General features: G+C 46.7%; 1 protein-coding gene across 1 annotated transcript in view; it reads left to right on the plus strand.

Moving 5' to 3' along the window:
- LOC119656705 (phospholipid-transporting ATPase ABCA1) overlaps positions 1-13531 on the plus strand; it is a 159659-nt gene that overhangs the window by 81708 nt on the left and 64420 nt on the right. The window contains exons 2-3 of the mRNA XM_038063215.1: positions 9629-9747; positions 9810-10036. Coding sequence (XP_037919143.1) covers positions 9661-9747; positions 9810-10036 — 314 coding nt within the window. The 5' untranslated portion in view covers positions 9629-9660. The remainder of the gene's footprint in view (positions 1-9628; positions 9748-9809; positions 10037-13531) is intronic.

Genomic DNA, 13531 nt, shown 5'->3' on the forward strand with positions numbered 1-13531 from the left:
TTTGTGTACCGCTTTCTGGGCAAACCAGGTACTTCCAACAACCATTTCGTGTGATGCTGCTAACTGGATAATGCGCAATCCGTTATCATTGGTATCCTTATGTAAGCTATGGGAGCCAACGTATCGCCTGAATACTGGCTCCGTCCCTACTTGATTGTTGAAACCTCCAAGTATGATTTTGATATCATACTTGGGACAGGTTTCGAGGGTCCGCTCAACTGCCTTGTAGAAGGTATCCTTCTCCGACTCTGCAGTCTCCTCTGTGGGAGCGTGAACGTTTATGAGGCTTAAATTTCTAAACTTGCTTCGCAAACACAGAGTGCATAGCCGTTCGCTTATGTTTTCAAAGCCGATAACAGCAGGTTTCATTTTTTGGCTGACTAAGAAACCTATTCCGAGGACATGGTTTACTGGATGACCGCTATAATATATGGTGTAGCGGCTCTTCTCCAGGAAACCGGTTCCTGTCCATCGCATCTCTTGTAACGCTGTTATATCAGCCGTTGTCGGGTTCGTCGTTGTAAAATCCATCCTGCCCGAGGCTCCTTTCGTGGCTTCGTAACATCGGTTTTTCGTGTAAGGTTGTCAACCCTACCCAACTCCCAACCTGGAGGATCAGTTGGTACATTTGGTCCCGTTTTTAGGCGCGGGAGACTCTCCTTCATCCTTCTCCGTCTGCAGTTTTTCATAAAGAAAGACCTTCCAGCGATCACCACGTGGAGGTGGAGATAGGGTTTGGTAGTAGAGCTGTTGGTGTTGATTCAGCAGGTATTTCGCAGGTTTTATGCTCCATCGTGGGTGCCAATCCACGTTTCGCCTTGGGACCTATACTACCCTTTGACCGCCACCCAAGTTTTTAAAAAAAGGATGACTGACGGTTTCGCCCAAGGCAGAGGCAACTTATCAGAGCCTTTCTTCGGACTTTTTCTTCAGTATTTATATGGTTAGTCTCTTTCAGAGTTTTCCGAGAAGTTTTGACCCCTCCTCCACTGTGCTGCCCCACGGAACTCTGTTACGACCCACCACCGGACATATTTGCACATACATTGCATTGCATGATTTGAAATGGAAGTCAAAGTTTTCTTCAATGCCCACTCATCAACGCTCCGATGGGAATCTGGTTCGTACGTCAATAAAATTCTCCATTGGGTGTTGTCTCAGACCATTGCGTAGACATGAATTGATGAAAGCTTGGAACCTTGGACCTCAACGTTTTTAATGTGTCGAGCGACACGAGGTTCACGAAGCTATGCAAATAATTCAACCTGTCAATATTCGACCCCTTTAATGTGTTTAGTGGAAACCGACAGATCCTACCGCTAAATTGTTATGTGGGCAAGTCAATGTATCCTAGCGGCTGTATCTTATTATTATGTGCTGCAACCTTGTGCCTTGGGACCTATTTCTCGAAGTGAAGCAGTATTTGCGTAAAAGTCCTGCTCTTAAACCAATAAGAAACAAACGAAGAGGGTATTGATATATTATTAAGGGTTTGTTTGCAAAACAAAACTTTATTAAAATCGGTTCAATGTCTGTCTGTCTGTTCGTCTGTCCACCTGTCTGTCACACGCCCTTTTCTAGAAACAGCTGTTCCGATTGTCACGAAATTTGATGAGATGGTGGAAACTGTGCACGGCCACACATGCAGTAAGTTACATCTTTTTATGTCAAGTTTAAGGGGGGGGGGTGGTTGTACATTTTTTTTAACCGAATATAATCATGTTTGGTATCAAACGAAAGGTCTCGATTAGTACTTTTCGAAGCCGGTCCTAGTTTTGATATTTTTGGGCAAGGTGGGGAGTAATAATTTCTTTAACGGACCCATTCTCAGAAACTATCTAACCGGAAAATCTGAAAAAATTCATTAAGCTGCCTCATTACGATATCTTCTCAAAGTGAGTTAACAGTAGTGTATTACTATATTTATGGGGAAGTTGAGTAGAAACTCCCCTGGAGTTACAAAAGTAGATTATAGTATAGTATCTAAGTTGGATTAAAATCGCAAATCAATTTAAATAAATAATTAAATAATTAATAAGCTTAAATTAAAAAATTTAAGAATTTAAGAATAAAATTTATTAATATTATAAAGGATGTGTTTTCCGGCCGCACGGGTGCCGCCATTTTGACGTGGGAGCCTGGCAGCATGATACCTAAAACTCGAGGCCCAATGCAGATTATCCGGTGTCACAGCGGATGCTATTTCGTTGGCTAGACTGAATGAGGAGACAGTTGAGCTTATCTGCGATGGGCTCGAAGAGTGCTCTTAAAGACAATTAAAAGAGCAGCTCATAAAAGGCCTGTCAGTGAGTGAGAAGGCTACACTTAACCACTTACTGTCAGAGCTAATGGTAAGTGACCGTGCGCCAAGGTAACTGCAGCGTGAAATTAAGCAGTTGGGTGGTGACAAAGTCGGTACCGAGCTGGGGCCCCTCCAGAGCATCAAGCCGACAACGAAAGTCTGACATCTTCTCGTTCGGCGCCAGGTAAACGCTAAAAAACGTTATCCCTAAACACCGGATCCAGAGCAAGAAGAACAAGCAAGAACACGAAGTCGAACGTCGTCTCGAACCCAGATGGCAGCGGTGCCCGATAAGTCAAGATGCCATGGGGACTCCGGCGCATATTAATTTGTAAAATGTGGATTATGCCGTTTGCACCCTAGCCCTCTCCAATTCCGCCCTGAAGATCGGACACCGTCCCGAGCCCGCAGTGTGTGCGATGCTCTTTTTTTTTTGGGAGTAGGGTAGGTGAATGCGTTTACGCACAGAGTGTTGGACTCCCGCCACAGCACGCTGGCGGAGTACCAACTAAACACCTCCCTGTCATCAGAGAACTAGCCTGGAACCGTTTGACACATTACATTAGCCTTCCTGCTCTCCCGGCTTTGGGAGCCTTCAAGTCAGGGAATTCCTTTCACCAACGGGAGGGGAGGGGAGGAAGGGAGTTGTTAGTTCAGGGAACCCCTTACCGTCCGATCCCTCTGCCGGTCGAGTTCAATCTTCTTCGTAGTAAGAAGAGCCCGAACATAATGCGCAATACGATTCCAGCTGCCAGCGCTCTTCAGCATCTCTCTGACAATGTTGTCTGGAGAGAGCTCCCCTGTGTCTGCATAAAGCTGCTGGCGGAGGCCGTCCCACCTCTCGCAAGAGAAAAAGGTATGTTCAGCGTCATCCGCCACTCCATTGCAGAACACACAATCAGGAGATCGCGCCTTCCCAACCCTGTGCAGGTAAGACTGAAAACCTCCATGCCCACTTAGAAGTTGGGTAAGGAAGTAATCAATCTCACCATGCTTTCTGTTCAACCATGGGTCTAATTTGTCGATGAGCAGCGCAGTCCACTTGCCCCTTGGCTCATTTTGCCAAGAAAGTTGCCACTCGTTAAGGGTGCGTTGACGTTCTTAACGGGTAACCACTTCTCTTAAGTTTTCGCCCTTACGGCGATAGATAGCTTTGCGCTCCTTGGCAAGGAGGGCAACGAGGATCACTCCCGCAATCACCATCACAGCCGGTTCGGAGACGGTACGATAAACAGACGCCACTCGCAAAGCTCCCCGCCTCTGCACTTGAGCGAGGCGTTTACGATGCACCTCCTTGTCAAGGGCATCAGCCCATACCTCCGCACCATAGAGAAGGACGGACTGCGTTGCTCCCATGAGGAGACGTCTCCTAGTTGATATAGGGTCCCCGACATTCGCCATTAGCCGACTCAAGGCCGCGACTCCTGCTGCAGCCCTGTCCGCGGCTGCTTTGATTTGCTCGAAGAAGCTCATCTTCGAGTCGAGCATTAAACGGTGTTTAATCGCTGGTTTTGACTCTATAGTCAACTCGCCGATCGATATGGGACGCAAGGTCGGGATTCTCTTTCTGGTCAGGATGACTACTTCGGTTTTTTCCAGCGCAAGGTTGAAACCGTGAGCAATCATCCATCCGCTTACCCGTCGCATCAATATACCAAGTCTGCTTTGCGCCTGTTCAACAGTGCGTCCGGCAACAAGTGCCGCAACGTCGTTTGCATAACCGACCAGGCGCGACTCTTCGGGCATATCGAGTCTCAGCAGACTATCGTAGGAAGCGTTCCAGAGGTCTGGCCCTAGGATGGATCCCTGCGCTACTCCCGACGTGATTTCCCTCCTCCTCTGGCCCTCTAGCGTCTCATAGAACAGGGAGCGGTCTTTCAGATAATCCCTCAATATCCGCAAGAAATAGCTTGGCACGTGAAAGGAGTTCTCTAGTGTGCCTAGCATATCTGCCCATCTTACGGAATTGAAGGCATTTCTGACATCAAGCGTTATGAGGAGCACTATCCGTCGAGATCGGCGGCTGTGTGCCCCGGCTCGATTAAACGCATCTGCGACCTCCATAACAGCATCCACTGTAGATTTCCCTGTTCTGAACCCGAACTGCCTTGCGGATAAGTCCCCGGCAGCACGGATCGCTTCAGCGAGTCTACCCCTGATGAGCTTCTCGAGCACTTTTCCGGCCGTGTCAAGCATACACAGCGGTCGGTATGCAAACGGGAGCTCCGGCTCTCCTTTACTCTTACTGATCAACGCGAGTCTGGCCACTTTCCAGCGGCAAGGAAAAATGCCCTCCTTCAAGCACGCGTTGAACACTTCGAGCAGCAATTCTGGCCGTTGGCGGAACACCAGTTTGTAAACTTCCGCCGGGATGCCATCAGGACCTGGCGCCTTCCTGTTTTTCATAGTGAGAAGCGCTTCTTCGAGTTCTCCCATTGTGAAAAGGGGGCAATCCACAACGCTTTCCGCGCTATTCACATCAACCCGTACAGGGTGTCTGGGGAACAATGCCCGCACAATGCGGTCCATCTGGTCGGTGCTGAATATGCAGGGCTTCCGCAGAGCCCCGATTTTCCGAGTGACAAGCTTATAGCCAAGTCCCCACGGGTCATCATTCACCTCATTAACAAGATCTTGCCAGCCGCGAGCTTTGCTTTTATTTATAGCGCTGCGGAGTCTCCTTTTTGCTGATCTATATTGTGCCTTTATGGCACATGCCTCCTCGTTGGCGTACAAACGTTGTGCCAAACGACGGAGCTTATGACACTCCTTCCGTAGGTCGGCAATTTCCGCCGTCCACCAGTACATAGAAGGCTTGTCGCGCCTGGGGCCTCTCCGTGGCATGGAAGCCCCACACGCCGTCGTTATCAGATTCATAACTGAATTTACGACGGTGTCAGCTGCGACACCACCACCCCCGGAGTGACCCCCAGCGCGGCCCTACCTGCTCCAAGAGCTTCGAGGAACCTTCCGGTGTTCACCCTCGCGACATTCCACACGCAGGGGGAACGTCGTGTTGGTGCTCGCCGGCAAGTAGCGTCAAACACTTCGAACGCAATGTACTGATGATCACTTGCCGAGAAGTCTTCTAGGACTCGCCACCCGTCCACCGATAATGCTAGAGATTCCGACGCAAAAGTGATGTCAGGAATGCTTCCTTCACAACCTGGGCGCCGAAACGTTGGCGTGGATCCGGTGTTTAAAATTACGAGCCCGGTTCTCGCAGCCATTTCCAAAATCCGTTTCCCTCTGGAGTCTGATTGAGGCATGCCCCATTCAAGAGCCCTGGCACTAAAATCACCGCCAACCAGGATTCGTCCCTCCGTGCTCGAAACGGCGTCCTCCAGAGCACCGAAAGTCCAGAATCGACTCATTCGGCGTCAGGTAAACGCTAAAAAACGTTATCCCTAAACACCGGATCCAGACAAATCCGTCCCCCTGGCCTTCGGCAAGAACACGAAGTCGAACGTCGTCCCGAACCCAGATGGCAGCGGTGCCCGATAAGTCGAGATACCATGAGGATTGGTCCTTGTTTCGGTATTGCTCGCTAATTAGCACTAGATCAGCATTTACTTCCGCAGCGAACTGTGCTAGCAACTAGTGAGCGGTTGCACTCCGGTGCATGTTAATTTACAAAATGCGGATCATGGCGTTCGCACCCTAGCCCTCTCCAATTCCGCCCTGAAGATCGGACACCGTCCCGAGCCCGCAGTGTGTGCGACGCTTTCGCCAGACGCGCCACGATCACTGCAGAGAACACAACTCTCGCTTTCCTTGCAAGTCTTCGCTTGATGACCCGCTTGGCCATATCTCTGGCATGCTGTCCTCCTGTCCGGACCCTTGCAAGCTGCTGACGTGTGTCCATAGTCCAGACACCTGTAGCACTTGGTGATCCGATTTTGATTCTCCCGCTGTCAAGGACTACTGGTGAGCGGTTGCACTCCGGTGCGTGTTAATTTGTAAAATGTGGATTATGCCGTTTGCACCCTAGCCCTCTCCAATTCCGCCCTGAAGATCGGACACCGTCCCGAGCCTGCAGTGTGTGCGATGCTCTTACCAGACGCGCCAGGATCCCTGCAGAGAACGCAACTTTCGCTTTTATTGTAGGTCTTCGCTTGATGACCCACTTGGCCGCGCTGAGGCAGTCAAAATCCCGGATTTCTAGAGAGCACATGTGCTCTGGGCTGGAAACAAGAGCCTTCTCCCCCAACAACCCCTTGACCGCTTCGCGGAACGTGCTCTTGCTAGTCGTCTTTGGGCGCAGTTCGATGAAAACTCTGCCACTCCCCGTTTTCCGTATGGAAGACACCTCTGCTCCGTTGTCTTCGGGTGTCATCCTGTAGCGGATTTCACTAAGGACTTCGACAAATGTCTTGCCTTCCGTCCGCTTAATGAGTAGAGCCGACGGTCTAGTCCTTCTTCGTTTCTGCGCCTTTTCTGCTCCTGGTTTTTGGTGGCCTCCTTGTCTATGTATAGACGTATCTCTGGCGGCGGAGTCAGTTGTTTCTTTTTCTCCTCCTTCGCCTTCCTTTTTTGGGGCCTGGAAACTACTTCGACAAAGTCTCCTTCGGGCACGTCGTGATATTATAGGACTGAGTAGTACAATGGACCATTAGGGTCTGAGTGCTTACAGGCTTACTAGCTTTGCCTCTCACCATCCTCACCCACATAGGATTGAGTTCATCTTCTTAGAGACCTACCGCGAAATTTTTCTTGACGTGATACATTCTTATTGTGGAGAACTTTTACTTTTTTTTAAAGGAAAGGTTTCCCACTGATAAATCAAAGCCGAACCACAAAAGTGATGATTGAAGTCCTTCGAAAGTGAATATTAGCTCCTATTTTTTTGGCCGATCTCATTAAATGTTCGTCCCTGGTCCTCCAATAGCTCGAATTTGTGTGATCATTTGTGTAATAAATTGTGCATCATTATGTCAGGCGACGATAGATTGGCAGCTACCGCGATAGATTGGCAAACTGCTCGACAGATGATTCATCATAGGTAAATTCCCTCGTATCTTTTAAAATGGAAGCCCAATTACGAACTTTTAAAGTCACAAAGGACGAGCTCAAGTTCGACATGGTGGTTAGCGAATTGAAGCCTAAAATCGTGGCACAGGTGGCGGACATAGTTGAGTCACACCCTGCAAAGGGAAATATGATGCATTCAAGGCGGGGATCATAAGATGCCTGCAGTGTCCGAAGAAGCAGAGAATAGGGAGTTATTAGTTGGAGTCAAGCTAGGAGACCAAAGCCCTCCCAGCTCCTACGTGCAGTGCGCCTGAAGGCTTGCTACCGAGTAGCTGATACCTTTTTGTGCGCGAATCTTGTAGCTATTTGTCCATCACCATCATCTTTGCAAGAGCGTATAAGAGAGGAATTGGCATGCATTAGAAAGCCCCTTTATAAACGCCATTACCACATAACCGGAATTCTTCTAGGTCGTGCAAACGAACGACATTGCGTAAAGCACATTTCCTGGTGTTACTACCATGATCATAGCGAACGAAGCAGCTAAAATGCTTTCGAATTCGGCACATTTCGTGGTGTTACTACCATGGTCATAGCGAATGGAGCAGCTAAAATGCTTTCAAATTCGGCAATTGACAGCAAACCATAAGAAGTCCGCCTTCAACACCGGCCTGGACGTGTCTGCTGTTCCTTGGAAGTACGAAGATCCTAAGTGCCAACCACCATCATTGCATGTCCAATCAACGTTTACAACACGTTCATTTTGATATTATTATTGGAACGCTGGTGTATTCCTAGGGTTTCAGATGTTGTCTGACTATCCTGGACCGATTCTTTTAGCAAGAAGCTATTCCGCTTTTCGATCAAGCAGCTGAGATTGTTTCAGGGCATCGAGCAAACTACGCGGTACAAGCCAATCCACATGACATACGGCTAGCATCGTACTCTGAAGTCGGCAATTATGTGCCATGAGGACAATGCTCATTATGTCGATATTCTCTCCGCTGTCCTTTTGAGGCTACGTTGTAGTTCCAGAAGATTAGACGTCATATGAAGGAGCTTCGGCCGATACCAATAGTATATCGTTCGAAAAGGGCGGCGTTCATTCATAAGGATCTTCGTTCTTGCTCTTAAGTGTTCTTCCAGTTGACTCTGTAAAGAAGTAAATCATGCAATCATACACGGGTCCACACCGCATCATTGATCGTTCATCGTTATCAGTCTACACCATGGACTTAAACAGCAAGAACGCGAACATCTCCATTGAGAGGTTGAAGCCAGCGTATCTTGCCAGTGATATTGATGGTTCGCTTCTTTCGTCAACATCAACGTTATCTAGTTGGACATTGGCTTCGCAGACACACACGAATCCTCAGAGATAAATACGAATCCCTTGGATGTGATCACCAAATTATCCTGTTGGGCTCCTAAGTTAATCCAGTCGTCCCAGAAATTGTTATCGACTGTATGTGGTCAGTATAGTTCTGAGGACTATCTTGTAATACAGTCATAGTTAATAAATAATATTTGTTAATTGAATTATTATTAAACCCCTATGGGGGGAGGGGGGTTATGATTCATACTCATTTTCTCTGTATGAATCAATATAATGAGGGATTTTATCTTTCGGCAGAGCAAGAAGGTTACATACAGATGGAGCAAATCGAGTTTGCCTTTTTTCCACTCAGGAGATTCGTCTCCCGGCGCATTGCTTAAATATGTGTATGGTAGAAGAAAAGCATTGCGCATGTTTGACGTTCTTCAGCCAGTTGCGCGCTCAGTTTTTTTCCTTTTGTGACCAGATTCTTGGAAGGAAAGTGATTTGAAACGTCCGACACATGTAATTGATACTTGTATTTGACAGACATTCAATTTGCTACCAACAACGATCAAGGAATATATTCCTAAATGACACTGTAATTATTTTCTAAACAACTTTGTAATTTTTATAATTAATAGACATCAATTGCTTGCATGTGGCTATTTGTATGTCAATATCTTTTGTGACTACTTGTATTGCTACCACATTCATAAACATTTCAATCCCCAACTGCAATAATTAACACTAAAAACCGAGAATAAATTAAAATAGCTTACATTCATCAATTCACAAGTAAAATGCATAAATTACAATTTTATTGTTTAAATAATCACTCAAAGTGGAAATAAAACCAATAAATTGAAAGAATCTCAAGATTTATGAAAAAACTACGTGCAAAGCCACACAGCATGCTCATCTTTTGAGTAATAAATCTAAAAAAATTATGTACCGACCAAAAAAGATGCTGAAATATTTCAGAAGCCGAATTGCTTGAGTTAACGAGTAATTGGAACTTTTTTCTTTTAACTTTTCAGAATAATAAAATGGAAATTCGGTGCAAAAGCAGATGATGATTCGGCTCAAGGAAAAGTTCAGTTGGGTTCAAATAAAGGCCCTCCTGAAAAAGGATATACTAGTACGGATAAGACAGCCAGTAAGTATTATCTGACGCTTTTTAATTAGTCCTTGTGTAAGTGGAGGTTTCCTTCGTTTTAGTGGATGACAATAGTGCAGTTCTTATGGCCGTGTCTGATATTCATTGCGCTGTATACGCTGCGAGGCCGATTCCAGCCCTCTACTGTACCTGATTGCCAGTTCCCGTCACGGTTACTACCAGCCAAAAACAATCTCCTTCCCTTCTTTCATTCCTATATTTGTTCCATAGAAAATTCTTGTATAGATCCAAAGCAGTATCAAGAGTATTCGACGTATGACAACGCCCCGTAAGTATGAGATTATTGATAAAATAATTCATTGACTCCACAGAATATTGCAGGAAAGGTATAATTACACTTAATTGGGTTTTCTTCTTGATTGCTTAAATCAATCCCAGGTTGATCATTGTAATCTGAAACATTGTAAACAAATGGGACCTATTTCCCCGTCATATTGTGGCGCGGCAGGATTCGCGGCATTCTAAATTTATTTCGAATGTTGCGAATGCGAGCAGACAGTTACGCCACCGGCGCTCTCCACTCAGTTTAGACCTCGCCACAGGAGTAGAGAGCAGAGTGCCATGACTTGACGGCAGGTCGAAAAAGAAAAGAAGACCGCAGCACTTCAGAGCCTCAATCCAACCCCAAATACAAATTTCGGGAGTTGCCATTCTTCGGCTCGAACCTCTATCTCTGCTGCGAAGACTCGGAAAAGGGACCTCGCCATACATTCCGGCCACCTTTTGCAAGGAAGTGTTCCCCGCGGTTCATGACGTAGCGCATCCAGGCATCAGGACGTCAAATCGGTTAGTCACCGAGAAATACTTCTGGCCCTCCATGAATAAGGACATCAACTCCTGGGCCAAAGAGTGCATCGCATGCCAGAAGTGTAAAGTCTCCAGGCATGTAAGGAAAGAAGTGGGCTCATTCCCACGCACTACCAAGCGGTTCCACACCATGCAGCTCGACATAGTAGGACCTTTGCGAGACTCGCACGGTTACAAGTATTGCCTCACAATCATCGACAGGTTTACGCGGTGGCCTGAGGCAATACCTCTGAAGGACATTACGGGTCAATCTTGTGCCGAAGCCCTCTGTCGGGAGTGGATCCCTCGCTTTGGTGTCCCTGCAGTGATTATCACTGACCAGGGAATGCTATTTGAGTCCACCCTTTTTTCGGAGTTAGGTAAACTCCTGGGGTTCAAACGCCAGCGGACTACTGCATACCACCCGCAATCCAATGGGATGCTAGAACATTGGCACCGGCCGCTCAAATCCGCCATTATGGCCCGCGATGATCCGTCCTGGACTCAGGTCTTGCCTCTTGTCCTACTCCGCCTACGAACAACCCGCCGAGAGGAATTTGCTGCCAGTCCCGCGGAGCTGGTATACGGGGAGAACCCGAGACTCCCAAGTGATCCGGTCTTCGACAAGAGATCGGGTCTCACAGAGTCGGGGTTGGTGCGTCTGCTGAGAGATAATCTCCGACATATCAAGGACACTCCTCCCACCCAACACTCGTCCGCACCTGTCAGGGCGCCCAAGGAGCTGGACACGTGTACGCACGTCCTGGTCAGGACGGATGCCGTCCGGAAGCCGCTGCAGCCTCCTTATGAAGGCCGTACCGCGTTCTCGAGCGAGGAGAACATTTCTTCCAGCTCGAGATCGGTGGGCACAAAAAAGCGGTCTCCCTGTCCAGGCTGAAGCCCGTGTGCACTCCAAAACAACGGCGCGTTTGCTTCAAGAACTGATGGGGAACAAACTTGCCGATTAAGTCGCTGAAACCTCCTGGTTTTATCTGGGGGCGGAGTGATGTGGCACGGGAGGATTCGCAGCATTCGAAATGCTTTAACTTTAACCAGTCATACCAGTCATTGATGTTCATACCAGTCTAGATATATCGATCTGAATCCAAAATTGAAACCGCGGTTATTTTAGCTTTTTGTTGTTCCTTCACTACTAGTATTTCGGGGAGTGACCTCATCATTCGGGGGTGCATATAAAATCAAAATTTACTGAAATTATTCCCCAACCCAAATTTAGTCAGGATCCAAAGTAGAAAGTGCGGATTCATTGTAAAAATGGTGCGAGAACCACCTAAAATTGCAAAATCAATTTAATTTTGTTAAAGTTCTTTATCCGGAACCATCGAGAACACTCCTTTCTTCCTCACCCCCTCGACATGTCTATAGATAGTACACCAATCACTTCAGGAGTGACCAAATGTGCAAGGCTGCCTCAGTCAGTCCGTGAAAGCAGAAAACAAAACCAGGGGGGGGGGGGAAGTAAGTCCGTTGGGTCCATCATTATCTGTTGATGTGACTAGGCTAGGCTTCGCTTTAAGGTAAAGTTTTCACTCATCACATTTTTGATGCAATTATTTATGAAAAAACTCGGATTCATCATTAGACGTCTCAAACGGGTTGACAACCTTCTGACTAAACTTGGTATTTATACGCAGACAGCCATAGAGAGAGGCAGCGGGAAGGGTTGGAGATAGCACAGTCATCAGTATGACTCAAATCACTAACAAAGCGCTGAAGCTAACAAGTCGAACGGCACCCAGTATGTTTGCACAGGTGTTCACAGCCTGCTTCAAAGGAGGATCTTTCCAAGTGAAAGTTTGAGCCGTCATCCTACAGATCTATCTGTTTTCTGAATACAATAGGAAGGGTCCTCGAGAGAATACTATATAACCTACTATCCCTTATACTGAAAAGCGGTCATTAGTTATCACATCGGTAGTTTCGTTTTTGACAAATGGATGTAACAAAAGTGACCTATGGTCCAACTAGGAAAGTATTAAATGAAAGAAAATAGTAGACTCTACAAAGACGGACTCCTAGCAAAACGGGTTGGAAAACAAGTTATATGAATTCCTTGGCAACAAAGTGCAGCACCCTAGGCGACTAAGAACTCCTTTGTCGATAGAAGATCAATTGGGAACTCTGGATCGCACATTTTCATTGAATGGCAAAAAAGACCTCAAGGCCGTAAAGTCCTTAAAAGGGATGAGCCGGCCAAGCTTAACTTTCTTATAAAACCGGATGGAGCTTCCACGAACTACAGAGTTGCATCTCTACACTTTCTTGGAAGTTCACCATCCGCGAGAACCGGATGCCAAAAGTAGGAGAGACAATTTGCGGTTTCTGCAAACTTTTCGACCCGAAAGAGAGAAGAACAGCAGGCTGGAATATGCCAAACATTTAACTGAGTTGGTAGTTTTAACAAAGTCGCGGAAACAAAAAAACTATTAAAATTTACATTGGTGAACATGTTATTCTCTCTCAGTCATCACTGAAATACTTAAGGAATAAATTTCAATCAGAAACGCAGCGATAAACTACATTTAAGGCCTATTGGGCAGACTGCTACCCTCAGTCCAATATTAGCAAGGATGCTACCAGGTGTAGGTGGCACTAAACTCAGCCGAAGATTCAGGGCGTCAATACCAAAACATCTTAGAAAATGGCAGACAGCTTCTACCTTGAATGAAAACAGCAGATTATTTTCCAATTAGGGACAACCTTAGTATCTTCTTCTTCTCTAGTCGTTTTTTTGTCCACAATCGGGGTCAGCTAGAAGGGAAAATGTCTTGGCCTCTACTTCAATTTGACAAGTTGTTCGGATACTTAAATTGTGATTAGCCGGTTATCGGCTAAACGCTCTGTGAAGATGTTGCACCTACTGGGCAAGATCGTATGAGGCACATGCTTATTGCAGGAATGACACCCTAGTAGGTGTTTTAGCCCATGAAGAGGGCCGTAAGGGGTGACTGCAAGA

This window comes from Hermetia illucens, chromosome 5 (assembly GCF_905115235.1).
Source record: "Hermetia illucens chromosome 5, iHerIll2.2.curated.20191125, whole genome shotgun sequence".
NCBI lineage: Eukaryota > Metazoa > Arthropoda > Insecta > Diptera > Stratiomyidae > Hermetia > Hermetia illucens.